Here is a 20,864-nt window from a genome sequence, read left to right on the forward strand (position 1 = left end):
AATGGAAACGACAGCCAATTGATGTCATCTTTGGAGAGTTGTGACGAGGCCAGGCCTACGGGCCCAGGCATTGACGAGTGACCTCACATTAGTGCCGCACTCTGTGATCCCCTGGCAGAGTTGCTCAGCTCACAGCTGTGCATTTCGTGTGGCAACAGGGGTGACAGAGGCACAAGTGGAAGTAGAATTTTGGAAATCGATGATGAACTCTGCACAGATTTCCTTTGCTCTAATTGGTGTGTCTGCGTGTTGTCTGAGATAGCACGGCTCAGAGGATAGGTTCGGGCACATTAACTGGATGTGACAGCAAATTAATGTGTTCTTCCTATCGCCGTCTGATGCAAAGCCGATGCAAGCTTTTACATCTGCAGCTCTAAACACTTCTTTTGCTACATCCTGCTGGGGGAAATCCTTTGGACTAAAGCAGTGTCAGCAAGTGTTATATATCACTGCACATAAACATAGTACAACTGAAACAATTAGCTTTTGACAATACTGTTAAGAATCTACTGCCATGCTAGCAGATGCATTCAGCTGCGCTTTTTCATTAGGATCACAATGACAATGTTAACATGGTCGTGGTGTTGTGGCACTGATGCCTCACAGCAAGAAACTTTGTTTTCGAACCCATCCGGTCAACTGGAGCCTTGATATGTAGAGTTTGCATGTTCTCTCTGTGCCTGTGTGGATTTTCTGCAGGTGCTCTGGCTTCCTCCCACACTCTGAAGACATGCTTGTCAGGTTAATTGGTGATTCTAAAATTGCCATAGGTGTGAAGGGTAGAGCGTAGGTGTGAATGGTTGTTTGTCTCTCTGTGTTAGGCCTGTGATAGAATGCGACGTGTACAGGGTACCCCGCCTCCTGCCCAGTGATAGCTGGGATAGGCTCCAGCCCCCCTGTGACACACTAGAGGAGAAGATGTAACAGATAATGAACAAATGACTGGATAATGATAATTAGTCCGTTAGCATGCTAACAGCTGCAGGTCAACATATCCGAAGTCAGAGGCTCACATCTATTAAGCTACCAGTGTACTCCCTCATAAATGAAACCGACCCGCTATTTACAGCCACTCCACCCCATGATCTCTTTATCGTTTAGTCTGGATACGGCCGTTTCTTTCACTTTTCATGTGAATAATCAAAGCTAAGAATGAGTTTCTGAAAAGACCCCCATCTCCTGATTGTGACTTTTCATGGCTTACACTATTTTTGACGTTTCTACTCTACCAATGCCTTTCACTTAAGCATGCATCACAGAGATTTAAAGGGCATGATTAAAACTGTTAAAAAATGCAACAACAAAATAATAAAAAGTTAAAAAATAAAAGGATAAAGAGTGAAAGCCAATGATCAAAGCTTAAAATTAACATTGACATACACTCATCCCTACGACCATTAAGCAGACCAGACAAGAGGATCTTTTAGGTACGTAGCATGCCCATAGTGATATAAAAACTAGTACAACAATCTGAACATCAACAGTCATAAAACTAGTTCTGATCAACTGCAATTAATCCCAAAATAAACTTTCAATTATCTACTAAAATATGGCCATCCTCCCAAAACATATCAAAAGATTACCCTTAAAATCACAAAAGTCAACACTAAGAAAGAAAACTAAGAAAGTGTGGTTACAAACTCAGTAGAAATCTTCATATTAATATCTGGAGAACAAGGTTCCATTAAGAGCGTTTCCATAGGGTGCAAAAAGTAAAGACACAGAGCACTTCTTCAACAGAATAAATAGAGTCATTTCAGCCTGGTCAAAAGCTGGGTACCAACTGATCAACATCTTTCATATTTGATTCATGGGCCATTTCTTCCAAACAAAAATGTAAAACAATCCATGGATCCAGCTCTTGTTCTGAAGGCTTTGCAGAAATTTTCTAGACAAATAGTTTGAAAAAGAAAACACAAAAACTGGAAATTTGATGACCTCAACATAATCATCCTTTACTATTTAGTGACATTATCCTACGATCACAGATATCTTACAGGTAAAAGTAGGCAAAAAAATCAGAAACATAGCCTTATGAACCTGTTGTGACCAGAGCGAGGGCAGCTGAGGCCACAGTCGGCCACATGCGAGGATAGATTTGAACGTGGGCGGTGTTATTCTGGGGCCTTTCACTGCTCCGCTGTAGCTACATGTCTGTAGAGAACTAATGAAATTTATTTAGCTGTATTTCATGGGGCATTTGCTTTGGTCAACTGGATTTGAATAATGTCTCTTTGGGTAGAAATGCAATGTAATGAACTCTTTGGCACAAACCTCATTTAATGTACTGTATGTGTGGTAAACCTCTGCTGCTTCCTGGGATTTAAGTTCTTCACCTTGTGATAGTACAAAAGTGTCTACACAGTCCTGTAAAAAAACACAAATACCTTGAGCAGACAGAAACTTGGGCAACCTGTTCCAAAAGTTTTTCAAGTAATTTCTTCTCCAAGACATCTTTTCAAGACAGTGATCAGTCTGGGAATCCATTGGTGAAAGACTGTTGACGAAGGCTATGTTACTAAACGGTCAAGCGTGGCCGGTCACATTGTCGCCAAAGTCTTGCTCAAAAACTCCGTAAGTCACCCATTTAAAAATGAACTTGTGAAACAGATATACGATTGGTTGATGCTTCACGGCATCATGTGAATTGTCCAGGCCAGCATAACTCTGATTTGTTGCCCATAACTCAACAAAAAAAAAGAAGTCTAGAAGTCAGTTTGTACCTTACACTGAAACTTGTAGGGATTGGTCCAGTGTGCCTGTCATTGTTTACCCTCCTCTTAGCAACTCAAGATGTAAGAACAGAGATAAAGTCTTTCACAAGTATCCAGCTTTGTGACATCAGTTAAGGTATTTGCTCGACAGATCCAACAAGGTAGCTTCCTCGCTGACAGGGCGTTCTACCGGTTTTGCCCTCCAAATGTGCCGTTTAGCTGCTTACTTTACAAGCGGACTGGTCAGTGCTGCTCAGAGTACAAATGGAAAGCAGAAACTTGTGCCAAATTCTTGTTAATTGCCCACAGAATGTGGATATTCATATGAGGATATCTTCATTAGAGATAAGTGAATTATTTGATGGGGAATAAACATTAAAAACACCAATATAAGCATGTTAGGAAGTCAGAAGCAGAGAGGTGATTGGCAGCGGCTAATAAATCTACTGCAGTCGTCACATGAAAAAATAAAAAGAGTGTCTGGGAATCACTAGAAGTGAAAGAGAGTGTGAAGAGACGGAGAACTTAAAGCTGTAGAGGAGAAGGTGATGTAACATTAAAGGTTTGGTTTGAGAGGAGGAAACACAGCACTGAGGGAGCAGACAGAAGCTGTACTTTAAAAATGTGGGGTCATCCCGATGCCTCTGCAATCTGTCTGCTCCCCTCCCTGCACTCAGCCAAACAGCAGTTTCACCTTTTAAACTCTCCCTCCAGTTGAAGGGAATTAAGAACGCTTCAGCTCCTCTCAAAGCACAACCTCCCATGAGCCTCAAACATTAGTTTCCTGCTTTTTCTGGAAGATTCTCTGCAAAACAGTACACAACTAATAATAATAATAATAATAACTCTGGGGCCAGAACATTTACTGTAATTTAAAATCGTGACAATATGTTTATGGACTGCACAGTAAATTTTTGAGTCAACGCTAGTTTATATATATATATATATATATATATATATATATATATATATAAAAAAAGGGTTAATTAAGTCATAAATACTTGATCAGACCAAGAGTTTGCAGCCATGCTAGCAGCTCTGACCAGTTTAACATTGTTAAAAGTGTTAATAGTCTTACATATTAACACACAGTTGACCCCAGGGGGTCAAAGGAGGACAAATAAGACCTACAGTGCTCATTTCTGAGCTTGATGCTAATTTCACACTAGCGATGAGAGAGCAACAAGCTACAGTACATCATCAGTGGAAGCTGATGAGTCAACCAGTCATAAGAGTTTGTTTCATCAATTGATATTTAATCAGCTGATGTCACTGAGCAGTACAGCAGCACCTCAATGGCAAATCTGCAATAATGTGACGGGCTGCGCTGAGTAAGTTGCAGCTTTTGTTGCTTGCATCAAGCTAAGTTAATGGACTGCTCGTATGTTTTCACTTTTTTCTTTAGTATAAATACTTTTATCTGTGCTGCACTCAGTTTGGGATCATTATCTCGTTGGAAGATGGTTTTGGTGTCTGACCAAAGAATGTACTGCCAATATTCATTGGACTTCTTTGGCAATGTTGGATCTTGGAGTTTTGCATCGTTTTTTGAGAACACTGTCGCACTTGCACACCGTCCATAGAAGTTGACTTAATTATCTAGCTGTACAGTGTATGGATTCCACATATAATCCTCATACTGTGTCAGAAGCACAAAATCAGTATAATTTTTTTGTTGAAAGCCACTAGGACACTATCTTTCAGTTTATGCTGAAAGGCCTACTGATGTTCTTGTACCCTCTCCCATCTTTTAGAAGTCTTCTGCAGACTGGTTCTAACCAAGTGGTGCAATGTTGCATTAAATACAACCAAGGCCAAAGCAAAGCTGAGAACACAATTATGACAAGACGATAAACCTTCTTTAACATCGCAATATTGTGCAAGTATTGCGATCATGAGAGATGATCGCCAGGAACCCTGATGGCAGAAGCCCAACATCTCCTTCATCATCCTTGAGTCTAGACCAGCGGACAGGATGATGCCGTGTTATTCTTTCTGCCTGACTGACTACAGTACTGCAACAACTCTGAAAGGCATACAGTGTATGACATAACCTTACATAAAGAGCACACAATGTGAAAAGACACCTGAAGGGATCTCAGAGTCAGTAATAGTATTTATGAATGAGCGGCACAGAGAGAAAGCAATGCATTAAGTGATATCATTGTGACCCATCAAAGTAAAGTGTTGGATAAAAGCACCCTGAGGCATCAAGCTTTCTCGTCTTTAGACACGGTTTGTTTCAAATGTTGCTCATGCCCTTTCTCCCACTTTCACTTGAATCCCAGCGGCCTTTGCCGTCCATCAAAAGCCATGTATGAGCACATGCGTTCCTCACCTACAAGTATACCATTATGATGAGTGGCACTCATAATCAGAACCCAGTCTTTCAACATTTTAAGTGCAAAGTCAATTAGCGATTGCAGCATCATCTATAAGCGTGCACATACCTGTTCATTCTTATATTACACATAAAAGAAATCCCTGTATGTTTGTATGAATGTTAATTTATGCTTATGAAAATGTGTATTTGTGTGTGCCCACTTACACACAAACACTCATAGGCCAATTACGTCACCAAACAGGCCTGACAAGCAGCGGAAAACAGTCTCATTAAAGCTGGCCTATCTCCAGCCTCCACATTACCTTTTCTTCCTGTACCCAAATGCTAGAAAATCTACAAGCTTTGTAACATGTCAAAGAATTACACTTTATTTTTTTATTTTTTTGTGCCTGGAAATGAGTAGAGCAGGGAATTCCTCTGGGGAAATATTTTCACAAACCCAGAAGATGAAACGGAGAGAAACAGAGTACCTGTCTGCGCGATGTGCTCTGTCAGCATCCTGTCAACAGCGCGCAGCCAATTAGGACTGCAGCCAAATGGCTGGATGAGCTTTCTCTTTCTCACTCCACCGACTCTGCGTCCAGCGCAAACATACACACCCTAATACGCACATACACGCATGCCAACACACATTCGAGTGAAGCATGTACATGCACACGTGCTTTTATCGTAAACAAACAGAACCTTCCATAAGAGGGGAAACCTGCTTCTAAATTATGATGCAGGAGAATCATCCTGACTATGCCAGGTCTCTGTATTCTCCTGTTGCTCATGCCAGTTGGCCATTTGACTAAATTTTCATATTGAGCCTGCACTGAGCATGTGAGGCTGAGCCTGCAAGAGGTGGATAAGATGTGTGTGTTTATCTGTTTGAGGAGATGATGCTAAACTTGCTACCCTTTCTATGTAATATCTTAGCTACAGTCCTGCCACTGGCTGGGGAGCCCAACCAGACACAAAAATACATGCAGAGTAGGACATAAACACACATGGTGCAGACACATGCAAACAGGCACACAACACTAAAACATAGCCCCTGTCTGCCACTGCCATGCTTCAGTGGTTCCCTGGGATACTTTGCATATCAGACCTGACATAATGAGGAGATACTGTATGGTGTCTAAGGACAGTGGGTGTGGAGTTGGAAGGTGATACTGCCACCTCGTCTGGTCAGCTAAATAAACCTGACACTCCTCACTTTCAAGCTATTAAGTCACTAAGAGAAAGAAATCAATTATCATAGTGGTATTACAGGACAGGAGCCTCAAAGGACAACAATAGGTGTAACCATTATCTGCAAACAGGTGGTGGACACTCATCAGTCTCTTTCAACTGCTTTTTTAATTACGAGTACTCAAAATGGATCCACGCGATAACCTCTATGAACACTAGCCGGTGAAGAACAACCTAATGTGCATTTAAAAACTGAATGTAGCAAAGTAGCACTCGCCAGTCTGGTTAGCACGCCAGGCTTCCTGGGGAAAGTCCAAAACCATGCAGTATCCTACTCCAACTGACAAGGGTGTACCAACTGTTCACCGGGCAGCAGTTTAGCAAAATTAAACACGACACCTCCTTTGATAGTGCTGCAGGGGGTGTGGAGACCTGGCAAAAGCAAGTCTGGCTTAAGATCCTATGGATATCTGCCATAGAGCAAGGACGGACAACAGCTAAACACAATACAGGGCCTTAAGTAGCATCCTAACATACAGATGTCCTCAACAGATGTTCCACTGAGCAAGGCTGTTGCTGCTGCACTTTATGTTACATATACACAGACAGCCAAGGGGGTACCCTTGCACAGCCAATGGAAGTGCCTCAGGGGGACTACTAACAACTCTGTCTGCATAGCAGAAAAAGTGCTGCACATCATGGCAAAGCGCAGCCAGGGCATAGATGATCCAATTTTTCATTTCTGTTTTCCCAGTGGGATCGGGCCAAAAAAGCACTGAAACTGTACCTCACTAACCTTTTACTATTCCTCGGCTAAAAGGGAGGGTTTGCGTGGGGAACGAAAAGGGACACAACATATTGACCCTATTAGGTGTTGTCACAGCTTGATGGATAACCACTTTAAAGTTACCTGCCCAGTGGGTATAAACTGGCAATTTCTACGTGGGGGCAGAGGAGTGAACGAGGGGATGTAGCCACCTCAGTCAAACTCAGAGGAGGGTGGTTAAAAATAAAGAGAGCAGAGACGCACACACCTCAACAGCAGAACGTGACAGACGGGATAGAAAGAACAGAACGGACTGGGTCAGCTACCTCTCCTAGCCATTTTGCCTTGTAGACAGAAATAAGTTACAGCACTTGAGGATGCTTTCCCGTAACTGCCGGGGTCACAACGCTCCCTGTTCGTCTGATGACCTAAGTATTGAGATGCTACCTCACATTCAGAACTGTGACAGCCTTGTCATTCACCTGTGACCTTTAACAGTCACCTCAGTATGGGGTCAGGATGGACGCAGCGTTGTTAAGAAGCCTTGTTGTTGCCATGATCCAGCAAACATGTCTATACATAAGGATGGATGAACCTGAGATGATGGGGTGTGTGTACACCCAAGAAGACCTTGTTATTCCAGTGCTGAAGTCCACAAAGACCTGAGATCATAGACTGGCGACCTGTCCAGGGTGTACCCTGCCTCTCGTCATCCAAATGAAGACCTGAGATCAACAACAGTGGGTCGGGTTATGGCAGTTACAGGTAACCATGAAACATTTCCAAACATATTCAATAGGCTGCATCCAAACTAAAGTTCACAATTGCGGTAAAAACAAACAAACAAACTGAAAAATATCTTTAGAGAAGCAGCAACTTCAAGAGAAGCAAGAAGAATCTAGACAGTATAAGACGAAGAAACAGCAACACCATGGGTGCTAATGGTGACTTCTAGGGCACCGACACCCTCAGAGAGGTGACACGAGGCTTGTCTAGGGCGCAGGTGGCATGCTGCACCCCTGTCCGTTTGAATCCACCTCACTGTCCGTCCCCCTCTCCTCACCTACTGAGAGGACGAGCAGCTTGCCTCCTCCCTTTGATGCTAACTTATGGATGTATGCATTTACCATTCTCTTACACAATCAGCATCAAAGGTACACGCCCACGCACAGGCCTGGCACACAGCACATGCATGCATGCACAAAGAGATCCGAAACACAGGGGTCTCGCTCTTCTGAAAACACATAGCGGTACACAATCGCACGCTGAACATAAAAGGGGTCGGGATATAAGTAATTTAGCACAGTGTGACACTTTCACGGTCTAATTAGCCCCAGTGTTGCAGTAAACACGTCCCAATGACCCTCCAGTTCTGGTTACTCATTAAGTATGGATAGAGGATGGCCAGCCTCTCTCATCCATCAGGACCTGACTCGCCACAGTACTGACTCCCCAGAAGCATCCAGAACCTCAGAATGAGCGGCGGAGTCATCAAGCATCGTCACAGATGCAATTAGACAAGAAACAAGCGAGTTATGTGTGGGGAGCTCATAGCATGTCATATCCATTTCTAACCACATCCATGCATGCTTTTAAAGGGACAATGACAGGAACGTGAGAAGAAGATTCAAGGGAAGCTCCACAGGGACGCTGCACGGAGCGGCAGAGGGACAGATGAGCCCCGTTGTGTGCTCGCTTGCTGCCGTTTCTGCCTTTGACGCGGCGATGGGGATTTTCCTCTTTCTCCCTCTCCCTCTCTCTGTTGCGGTGGCAGACGTGGCCAGCGAGCTGTGATCAAACCGTGCCTTCATCCCTCCTCTCTCTTCCCTCTCATCAGCTGGAAGGCTTCAGCAGCAGGGTGCCCCAGATTAACAGACCACCTCCCTCCTCCCATCTAGTGCAGAGGCCGCTTCCCTCTACTCTGGAGCACCACTGACACCTTCAGGCCAGAATAAACAGTACAACAATGTAGAGTTGCATAGAGGTACTATTTGGAAGTGTGAAACATAGGATTTTTAAATAATTTTGCCCTTATTCCACAAATTTCATGATGCTGGCCAAGAGCGACTATGTGGTGCGCCAGATTAATTGTAGCAAAGTACACAAGAAGTCAGGTTTGATTATACAGCTCTAGAGGGGAGTTTTAACCAATTACCTTTTCAATTGATTCATTGGAATTTCAAGGCTGCACTCATCAATATTCCCAACAGAGCAATCAAAGGTTGCGGCGGTTCCGTATGAGGTGTCTGAACAGGCCCGAGAACCAGCAGATGGGCCGTGAGGGAAGGCAAGAAAGTGGTACATCAGCGTAGATCTTGAATCAATACGAGCGTGTGGTGTTAATCTAGTGAGTGGGCCTCTGGCAGAAATAAGTGACTGAAAGGTTGAACAGCGCAGCGGGCCAAAGGGCCATTATCAAATATGACTGGCTCAGCATTTTTCTTCCAAATAAGCCACTCTTTATTGTCACAGAGGAGAATAGTCAGGGTTCAACACCCCTCGAGGAGTGACTTTGGGCTGAGCACTGTCAGGGACTTTCTCCCTTTTTACACCGGAGTATTATATGAGATTGTATCTGGGCTCTTTCTGCACACTCGACCGAATCCTATGATTTAGGATCTATGCAAAACTCTGATTATATATATATATATATATATATATATATATATATATATATATATAATTTTATTTTTTTTAATCCAAAGCTGTTACGGCAAAGAAAAGGAAGCAAGCTTAACTGAAGCCGAGTGGTGCATATTGATACCGTAATCCCTTAAAATCACACACACATTTCCTTTTTTGCTAGGAAAGCAGGTAGAAACACTAAAGTTAAGTTAAGACCCTCTCTTGCATATGAACGACAGATCATGGCGATAACTTACTGTATGTGCAGATTAGACGCTCTTCAAGTGACGCAAACAAAAAAATACTTTGATCAGTCGCACATGCATTGGCACGATGTTTTTATTTTTACCTGTAACGTGGAAAATGAACCATGATGCATGAAAAGGTAAAGAATAGCAATCAAGACTTGGAGCAAACCGTCAAAGGCTCAGTTGATGCCGGGTAATGCTTCAGACATGTATTTCTTTATGTTCGTGACATAAGTTGCAAGCAGCTCTCTTTACAATACTGTTGGCAGGTAATACTTGGAAAAACGTACGCAATGGTAAAAATACAAAGCACCATAAACACAATGAAAACCCAGATCTCCTTTGTTCAGTCAAACATAATGAACTTGTACACAGAAAGTTGGACTGGACGGCTCGTACACATTGAAAAATCGTTTTTCTTTGTAGTCGTAATACATTGTAGTTGAGAAACATCTTTACTGACGGCAAAGAAGATAACAAAAGTGGAAGGAGAAGTGACAAGTGAGAGGACAGAACAAAGAGGAGAGGACGGTGAACAGGAGGTACTTCTGATTTTTCAGAAAGACAAAAAAGGCTGAAAAATATGCTTTATAGATTTGAGGCTTTCATGAACCACCCACTACCATGGAAAGAATATGGAAACCTTCCAAACCTGTGGAGCACAGCTTTTGTTTTTAAAACTAAAATAAAGCCTGGGTCCTGCCTTCAATGTTAAAGTTCTAGGCACCGTTAGACAAATGGCAACATGACTAAAGACAGAGAGAAGAATCACAAAAAATACTGATGTCTCTATATACAGCTGTCAACATTGTATGTGACAATCACAGATTTCAAATGGTATGATTTTGCTTAGCGAACGGGCCTGGCCTTGGTTTGGTTTAAAATGTAGTGCTGAAAAAACATTACACTAAAACATCAAGAGATCATTTAATACAGTGGCTCCCCAAGCGGGTCTCAACAAACCCCAGGGGTGTTCTCGAAGAATAGTTTTATGTCATTAAGTTCAGAATATCACAATCAACTCTATACTGATTAATCATTCTCCATCTCCATATTCTTACAAAATCAAAGCTGTTCTGGGTTCCCTGGGGATCCCATCAGAGATTTATTAGGCTCTGCAGAAGCATGAAATTCAAGTCTAACTGTCCAAAGAGGCAAATCAAACACAGCTTCTTCACGTGGATAAAGGCTCCTCATTCACTTTGTTCTTTGACCCGCTTTAGTCTTCCTGGTGCAAACCCAGTACAGAGTAAGGCTTCACTGCATTGATAGTTCAGGACTTTATTTTTACCCCCCCTCCCCCATGCACATCAAACGAGGCATCGTCTTGTCTCAGAAAGGCACGCGACTGAGCTCGGCGGTTCACAGTTTGCTACTGCTTCAGTTTTTCTCCCTTCCGTTTCTTTTTTAGCAGCACTTTGCATTGATCTCCGTTCCAGAGAAAATGACACTTTGTGACCTTGTCGTTAATATCAACATACATATACATATTTACACATGAAGATCGTCTCCTTAAACCAGAAGGATCAGTTGATATTTATTGTTTGTTTTAGTGTTGTACTCTTGTGCGCAGTCTGAGGTATGTGTCTGTGTGTGCGTAGTAGAATGCAGGACGATAACACAGAAGAGATGCAGAGATGATGGTCTTTGACTGTATGTGTTTGTTAGTTTTTGTTTTTTTATGAGTGTTTGATAGTGTATTTGCCTTTTTGCAGCTGGGAGATGTACAACTTTGACTTGGTACCATCCAGTCGTTTGAACCACACCTCGTCGTTGTTGATGGTGGTGATGATGGCACTGCGCGACACACATAAAAAAATATGCAAAATGTTAGCGTAAAATCAAACCTCTGCATTCAACCATTGCATCCAGATTGATAGTTTGGACAGCAAATAAAAATATGAAATGCAGTTTTTGCATATAAAATGTAAACCATATGAATACACTTCCTGTGCAGTTTCTAAAGAGGCAACCTGCACTGCGGCAGTTCAGATTTATTTTGCACCACTTACAACAAGAAAGTCAAATCCAAATTGATGGAAGTGCTAAACGGAAGAGCCATGTTTGCAGCGAGGAACATTGTAGTGTCTCGCAGTCTGCTCCGTCGCTGAGTTTTTCTGGTGTGATGGAGGACAATCAGCACAATCATTTAGAGGTGACCGACCTCCACCTGTTATTCTTAACCATTATTGTTACTTATAACTGTGCAGATACGCTGGTGATATCTGGAAGCATAATTTGTATCTGATCACTAGCAACAGTAGGGAGAGTCTGTCCTAAAGATCTGATCTGAGAAACAAATACGATTTGCCTGCAGATTGAACGGAGCCGTAAGACGTATAAGCAGAGATATATATCACTGTGTGCCACTACAGCTGCTCCACTCTGAGTGGTCAGCTTCCACTACTGTGCATTTGCCTGGGAACAATCAGCAGGGAAAAGTCATACTTCAGTAAAGTGACACTGCGCAATGAAAAGCAAATAGATTTAGAGAGAATTCAGGAAGTTTTTACAGTCTGCTGAAAAATAAAATTGGAATCCAGGAGGTGTGCTTGACACATAAATAAAAATCATATGTATGCACTGGTATTTAGAAGAAGAGTATTTGCCTCCCTAGGGAGTTCTTAAGACTATGCACACATACTGTATGGTTATGAAGAGATCTAATCCAATAAAACCTTATTACCGTGACTATTATCAGTGACTGTGTACATTTACTCCTATTAGTGTTACTTATATGTGATCGACAGCAACTATTTTACTCTTTTTCAGTCTGATATACTGAAGCACTTAAAGTACATAACTGAATGAAACGGATGCTCCAAATAGCCACATCATTTCCACTACTGTGCCACTGTTGTGCCTTTGTCTACTTCCCTTGTGTGGTTACACACAGACAAATAGATCTTTAGGCACTGATTCTCAAAGTCTCTGGACATGTACTGAAGGGACAAACATTATTTAAACACTAGTTTGTGGAGGGTACAGCTTTTAACTGCACATTCTACTCACCTCATTTTCATACTAATAAAACCTCATTCAGTGCTCTGTATGGAAACATTATATTGTGGCTGCAATGATTTGTCAATGACATTGAAGTCTACATAAATACAGTAATTTGCGGGGAACACATTACAGTAATAGTAACAACAGTTATATACAGTAAGTTGCATGTTTGCTAAAAATGAGACCCCAACCACGGTAGCACAGCGGCTACCCGTGAGCAGCTCAACAGAGCTTTCCACCGGCTTTCCAACCTCTAAACAACGAGACAGCAGCATCAGTATTATTGATTATTGATATTGGACTATTACAGTGAGTTTTGTCTGATTGTTGGTTGGTGGTCAGTGCTTGGAGGGACCTGTTGTTTTTTAGACAAGAACTCAACAAAAGACTCTCAGGAGCAGATGCTAACTGGCGTTTGGAGAACCTTTTTACCAATGAGTAATAAAGTTCAGCAGCAGCTTCAGATAGCGCCACATTATCATAGCATGAAAGTCCGACACTTGCATGTTCTCCCAGTGTCTACCGGGTTCCTCTTACATCCCACAGACATGCATGTCAGATTAATTGGTGATTCTAAATTGGCCGTATCCACATTTCCGTCGATTTCCAAACAAATCGGAACAATTCAATGACATTAAACAAACACCTTTCCTAATGTAGCCCAATAACACAGCGCTATTCATTCATAACAGCCACCTGTTGTATTTGTTTTGCCACTTTAGTGGTGTCGGGCTGCATACCTTCTATGGATCCTGTGGATCCTGTCCTGAGAGCACAAACAGGACTAGACGCACAAAGACCAGAATGTAGAACCACAATCATTCAGCCCAACACTCACATTGTGGCTCTTTGTTTAAAGCCCATCTGTGATCATTTACATTACAAAACAAACACCATGTGATCACGCATCCTCTAAATTTGATATTTGCTTAAATTAACTTAGAACTAATCCTTCATAAACCCCCTTCTCCCGCACACACCTCGTTGGGTACTCGTCCTTCCTGTTGATACAGATGGCCTGTCCCCTGCAGTACCACTGGTTGTCATAGAAAAGTCGGCCATCCTCGGAGCGCACCACGTGGTGATGTCTGTCAGGCTTTACCGCAGGGACTGTAGGGAGACAAAGGAGAGAGGAGGTGAGGGAAAGGAAAATAGACAGAGACAATGTAAGGTTAAAAGAAATACAACACAAAATATTAAAAAGGAGGACAGGCTGTCTCCTTCTAAACACTGCTCTTCAGTACTTTTAGAAGAAAGTATTGAAGCAACCCCTCCTGTGTGAGTGTGGGTCGATCGCTGCACTCAGACAGATATTGACTGTAACCGAGGACAAGGAGAAACTCTTACCGTCCACCTTCACCCTGTGAGGCCCCAGTGAAGCCATCGCCTGCGAGAAGGGAGAAAACAAACACAACCTGAAAGGTCAAATCCAAAAACTTGGATACGTTTGCCAGGTGACTGCTTTGTCTCCTTTGAAATAATACCTTTCTTATTGCAGTCCAGTCTTCAAGAATATCCAGATCTTGCAGCATGTAAACAATATAAGGCCGTGGTAAAGGTTAAGGAAGAATATACAGTACAAGTGGAGCAGCAGGAAACAACTGTCTTAACAGCACGGGACTGAAACGCGACATGTGGCAGAGAGGAATGATGGGAGGGAGAAGACGGGAAAGGATATCAGAAACGACAACAGGCTTCTTCTTCTTGACAGGACAGAACGGGTCTTTTTTCTTGTTTTTCCGTGAGTGCAATCCATCATTCCACAGCTCTGGAAAGCAAAGAGGACACATTACAGAGAGGGGAAATACTGTGCTTCTGTGTCACTGTCTTCTCCAAGATGTAAGCTTCATATTCAGGTCTATTTTATGGATAAAAAAGGCACAAACATGGTTAACCCTGCCAGCATATATATTCTTCATCAAATCTGCAGTGTTTATACACAGATTAGTTGTACAACAGGTTTGACAGTGGTCACATTCCAAACGTAAGAATGATTTTTTCCCAATAAAACAACTACATATTTATTTAGTACTGTGGAGGAAAGCTACTGTATGGCATGCTTTTCTTTATATCGGAGTAAGGGTTAGAGGTAGACCAGACTAAAGCTTTCATCGACTACATGTGTGAAAGGACAACTCCAGACAATGCTTGGACCTGTTTCCTTAGAAGTTATGCACAGCTGCCCTTTCACTCATGTAGCACACAACGGGAGATTGTTTCTTGTCAGGCGCATTCTCATAACTGATAATCGTGGTTTTCGTGGACAACTGGTTTAGGTGAAGGTTGATGCCTGGGTAGATGCATGTGTGATGCAAAACTGCACTTTGGAAATTGCAGTGTTCTGTTTACAGCACGCAGCTTGTTTGTATTTTGTGTTTTAACAATCAAGTCTCTTGCCTTTCCTTGAATTTGAATGACGGTTTTCGAATCTCATCATCTCCCCAGCTGGAAGTTTTTAAATGGCATCTGTATGTAAATAACCCTTCTTCTTTACCGCAACGTCAGCGACATCCACAAAGACTTACTCAGACAAAAACCTTCTCTAAATGTATCTTTACATGGGCTCAACCTGTCATTGCATGACTTAGAACTAGTGAGGTACAATGTTTGCCCACTGCAACTAACTCTTACATTTGTGATCACATACACTTTACTGTCAGACAAAGTCCAGATAGATTTGGAGCTGCGGTGCATGTTTGAAAAGGGTTTACTGTACTATATGTAAGCAGCTTTAACTGTGTTACCGTAGGCCCAACTTCCGGTGGAGTTCTGTTATTTTACTAACTAATTAATGAACAGATGCATTAAAAGAAATAAAAGTATAGACAGTAGTCTGTTGAAGATCGGTGTTGTACCTGAGGTAATGTCAATACTGTGTCTGTCTTCTTCTAATCTCCGTATCTTCTCCTCCAGTTCACTCTGCACAGTGTCAAACAGCAGCAACTTCTCACTCTAGAGGACAGAAAATAGAAGACTAAATCGTTATAAAACCATCCCTAGGTAGAATTTAGGTTGTGCATCACAGGGGAAAAATACAAACACCTGAAATTACAATGGATTTCTAATTTATCAAATGATCTGTCTGATCTGATCTGTCTGAAAAACGTGTACTTTGAGCTAACACAAACGTAATGCAACCCATAAATCATTTGTTGAGTTCTCACCTCCCAGTGTTGGCAAGCAGCTTGGATTTCACACTCATATTTGTTCTTCACTGACTCTAAGCAGAGCTCCCTGTAGATCCCTGCAAGGAAACGGCAGTGGGAAGGACGATGATTTGTTTTCATTCAAGTGACAAACACATTTGGAGAGGAAAATTCCATAACCTCCTCTGCTGTTACTGTTCAAGTGAATGAATATGCTTTGCAAAACAAAGCCCAGGCCAGAGCTAAATACAGTATGTAACCCAAGCAGCAAAGAAGAATGTCACATTATCTGACTCACCGGCCACTTTGGTCCTGATCTGCATGTTCTCTTGCAGGTTGGCTAAGGGCTCCAGGTACTCTTGGGCACAGCCAGCCATAACCTCCTGCAGCTTGATGTCAACTTGGCTCAGACGTTCCTTATACAACCTGAACGGCAAGAAAGAAGGAGGCAAAGCTAATCAATTCATAAGCACAAATGGTAAAGTTCATGCATCATTAGAGTCTCACAATTTTTAACTGTCCTGTGGCCACAGTGAGCATCTACATAAAATATAAACTGGTCAGATAAATGAAAAAATAGAGGAAATTGCAAGATGGTTTATATATTACATACTACGCTAACATATTATGAGTCAAAGCTATTCCAGATCCAAATGACAGCCAGATTCACAACAATTAACCAGATGGGCAAAAGCAAACTTTTACTTTAGTTTGATTGCAGACCGTCACTCTGAAAAGGGTCCAAGACCTCTGGAAAAAGACCCTGATAAAGAGTGGGGGCTTGACCTTTGGCCCCTGGTGAGATATCATCACATGGTACATTCCTACTTTCCTGAACATTACACTTTCGGCTGTACAGGAAATGATCTTAAAACGCCACATGTTAGTTTCCTTTTTGTCTTTAGTTGAAACCAACTTACTGCTCCTTCAAGTCAGTGAACTGTTTCTCCAGTGTGGTCATCTCATCCAGACACTCCATCCTCCTCCTCTCACAGTCCTCATCATCCATCTCTGTCACATGAAGACATGACAGCCTTAACATCCCCTTTGTATCAACTGCTTTATCCCTTTATTTCACGTGTACACAACCCTTATATTCCCTTAAATCTATATACGACTGACTACTATGTTTTATGAATTTAAGTATCGGCTCCTGTTTAAGGCCCATTTTTCCTACCCGAGCTGTCTCCATCTTCAGACACGGACGAGCTAACGGTATCCTCCTCGTCTGTGCTGCTGCCGTCCTGCTCGGGAAAATCCACCTCCATTTCTTCGTGGTTGCTTTCTTTCTTCTCCCGTGAGTGGACCGGCATTACGACTTTCAGGAAAGCCGGTGCTGACGGGTTGGCACGGCCGTTCCGTAATTTTTGACCCAGAAGAAAGCGGCTAACGCAGCCCGGACAACTAACCGGTTAGCCTGCCCCTACCTACCAGTTGGAAACACAAACATGGCCACCGCCGACCAATCACAAGAGGGTTTGTCCAATGAAGTGTTTGCGCGAGCAGCTGAGTGCCACCGGAAAATCATAGGGATTTGTAGTTTTTTTCCATGCAAAGTGTGTGACGTTCCTACTGCGCCTTAGAAGAAACAACCCAGAAATTATTTAATGTAATAATTATTTACGTAAAACGATTTTATTTAAATTATTTTTTCATGTTTACTATATATTTTAGATATGTGTTGTATACGTAGCTTTTATTCTATCGATTTTATTTTTGTGTTTATGAATGTAGTTTTGTGAATAACAAGCAGGGTTGGGTAGTAATGGATTACATGTAATCTGGATTACGTAATCAGATTACAAAAATCAAGTAACTATAATCAGCCCAGATTACAATACAAAAATTGTGTAATCAGATTACAGTTACATTGTTGGGGATTACCTGATTACATTTTATCAATAAACCTTTGATGAATGAGCTTTGAAACATTAGATGTGAAAAAATCCTAATATGTTGTAAAAAGAACATGTTCACTTTTGTTCTATGATATGTTTACAGACTTATTTACAGACTTATTTTGAGATTTTGAAAGACATGTTGTGGATATGTTATGAGAAATGTTCAGAAAGAGAAATATGAGAAAAGATAGAAAAATGTTTTAGGAATGTTTTTAGTTGTAAACATTCAATATGATGTGAGAAAAGAGTTAAACAGGTTGATATGAGGATATGATCTGAAAAACGGATATGTTCAGAGTAAAGAAAGTACTTAGTAATAAATATAAAGTTTTTAGTTAATACAGTTTTTAGTTCATTCACAAAGGAATGCTTTACTGAGAGCAAAAAGTTTTCTTAGATAAAAAAAAAGAGAAAAATAAAAAGAGAATTCATTGATCAATTCTGTGACGGTGTCTTTTACTTAAGGTGCATATTTATTGAAGTAATCTAAAAGTAATCAGATTACGTTACATGTTTTTGTAATCCAACTGATTACGTTACTGATTACAAAAATTGCCATGTAATTTGTAGTCAGTAATGGATTACATTTCAAAGTAATCTGACCCAACCCTGATAACAAGTCATCATTTTACTGTTTCAACTGCAATAGTTTGATTCTGTTTTTACTTTTGTGAACGTATGGTGTGTATTTTGCGTTTTGTATTATGAGTAGTACTTTTAAAGTCTCTATAAACTCTTGATCTGGTCACTTGCTGTGTTTTTTTTTTTTTTACTCTTTTAGTTCATCACTTCTCTAATTAACCCAACCCTTTATTAATGACTTACTAACACTTCTAACTGACTTAAATCTGCCTGATAAAGCATATTGGTAGATGATTACTGATTATCAGCATAATTAGGTTAGTCAGTGGTCATATCTTCTGAGCCTTAATAATTTTGTTTCATTGTCAGGTTACTTGTCCAAATATAGACAAAAGACTCCGGAAACACCAAACAAACAGCAGGCACGCTGAATATAAAGGCAGGTACCACACCACAGAGGAGGTATCATATGAGTTGGCTGCTCACTCATACATGTCACCGTGTTAGTCTTACAGGTCTAGACACTCGGGCACTGGAAGCAGCCTGTGCAGCTGTAGGAGGCGTTCGAAAGCCTCTGCTAGCTGAGGAGAGGCTTCCAGCACCCCAAGGCTTGGAGCTGTCACAGCTTGGCACACTTACTCACGCAGCTGAGTGGCAGTGATGGACAGACTGGGGGAGGCAGGAGTTCAGAAACTCTGTTTTACTGGAAAAACATTGCAGAGCGTCAATGGTAGAAAATGTCCGATTATGTTACATGACCAATGCTTAGTAACTTTTGTACCAGTCACACCCAGAATCTGTGTGTTGTGGTTAAATGAGTGCATAAGAGACAGACACAATAGAGGTTGCTGTCAATTTAAAATATTCAGGAGATGGACACTAAATTGAAATTAGACTTAAACTTCATTGTTAATCTTACTGAGTCCAAATGATAAATAATTAATAAATACACACCAAAGCAAAATAATGTTATTGATTGTTTACTTGAAATCTGTATATCTAATTATTTTGTGCAGGGCTGGAAAAGAAAACAGTATATGTATTTACCTTTTCTGTGACTGACAGAGATAGTATTTCGTATCTCTGTGTAATTTAGGGAAGTGTGGATAATTTAAATGAAAATATTTCTATATGCTAAAATGGGTTTTGGTATGATTTATCCATCAACATAATGAAATAGCTCAATTAGCTGGATTGGCTCAAAGCAGACATTTTCTGTTTGGTTATCCTATCAGTTATCAAGAGTTTCTAAATAGATTTTCATACAATGTACTCTCTATATTTAGATTACTGACATATATTTTCTAAGAGTTTTAGTGCATGTGTTGATAGTACCAGAAAGACTTACAGTGCCATTGGCTGCAATTCTCCTTTCAACCACCCGAGGGCGATCAAGACCTCTGCTCAGTGCTTATTTGATCAGTTAACTGGGAAAGCACAGGTGAATTAATGATGGTTACTTTCCACAAGGGGGAGGGGACGGGGTTGGGGGGGTCTGCTTTTTCACTTCCATGGCTTACAGGAACACTGAATGGAACTGAACCATCATTAATACTGAGTACTTTCCCTACTGTGACAAAAAGTCAAAATGTCTGCTGTGACAAAGGTCTGTAGCTCCCCGGTATTTCAAAGATTATATTGTTCCTACAAGAAACACAGCTCCAGTTACTTTAACCCAATCTTTTTAATGGCATGCTCCTCTATAGTCCAAAGTGTAGCCATCATAAGTCTAAAATAATGTGCCCTTTATTCCTTGTAGCTTGCCAAGGACCTGTCCAGCATGCTCTTTCAAGGTTATAACATTATAATATTATGACCACTGACAGGAGAATTAAATAACATTGACCATCTTGTGGCAATTCAGTGTTTTGCTGGGAAAATTTTAGAGCTGGCATTCATGTGAATGTTACTTAGACATGTACCATCCACCTAGACCAGACCAGGCAACCCCACCCCATAGCAATGACACTCCTTGATGGCAGCAGCAAACCCCAGCAGGATGTAGCCTGACACAGACACACACACAAAAACGGTTTAGGAACAACTAAACAAAAAACATGAAGAACAGCACAAGGTGCACAAGGGATGATCCACAGAGGCCCCTCCCCTCAACCCACAGGACCCAAAGGCCCCCCCACTAACAACATCCTGTTGCCAGACACCACAAGACACCCTCAGAAGGACCATGTTCATTCTCTCATGACAACTGTTTTGGAGGCACAAGGGAGACCTACACAATATTAGGAAGGTGGTCATAATGTTATGCCTGATCGGTGTATATTTACACAAGTACTGTACAAGTACTGTACAAATATTGTACTGTATATCATGTGGCTCCAAAGGCTCCAAAAGAAAGGAC

At 41.4% G+C, this 20,864-nt stretch overlaps 1 protein-coding gene across 1 annotated transcript; it reads right to left on the reverse strand.

Moving 5' to 3' along the window:
* Nucleotides 1-11,379: 11,379 nt before the first annotated feature.
* LOC311498977 (breast cancer metastasis-suppressor 1-like protein-A) lies at nucleotides 11,380-17,480 on the reverse strand. Its single transcript, XM_084559777.1, has 10 exons — nucleotides 17,200-17,480; nucleotides 16,943-17,033; nucleotides 16,321-16,448; nucleotides 16,041-16,120; nucleotides 15,732-15,828; nucleotides 14,555-14,644; nucleotides 14,361-14,425; nucleotides 14,224-14,263; nucleotides 13,857-13,986; nucleotides 11,380-11,667 (listed from the first exon to the last, which is right to left on the reverse strand). The coding sequence occupies exons 1-10, from the start codon at nucleotides 17,333-17,335 to the stop codon at nucleotides 11,550-11,552; spliced, it is 975 nt and encodes a 324-aa protein (XP_084415903.1). The 5' UTR covers nucleotides 17,336-17,480; the 3' UTR covers nucleotides 11,380-11,549.
* Nucleotides 17,481-20,864: the final 3,384 nt, after the last annotated feature.

Source organism: Chelon labrosus, assembly GCF_963514085.1.
Source record: "Chelon labrosus genome assembly, chromosome: 14".
In the NCBI taxonomy this organism is placed as follows: domain Eukaryota; kingdom Metazoa; phylum Chordata; class Actinopteri; order Mugiliformes; family Mugilidae; genus Chelon; species Chelon labrosus.

Coding starts and splice junctions, on each gene's coding strand:
- LOC311498977 (XM_084559777.1), bottom strand. CDS start 17,335: ATGCCGGTCCACTCACGGGAGAAGAAAGAAAGCAACCACGAAGAAATG. Junction 14,264..14,360: donor ACTGGACTGCAATAAGAAAG/GTATTATTTCAA, acceptor CCCTTCTCGCAG/GCGATGGCTTCACTGGGGCC. Junction 13,987..14,223: donor TCACAGGGTGAAGGTGGACG/GTAAGAGTTTCT, acceptor GTCTCCCTACAG/TCCCTGCGGTAAAGCCTGAC.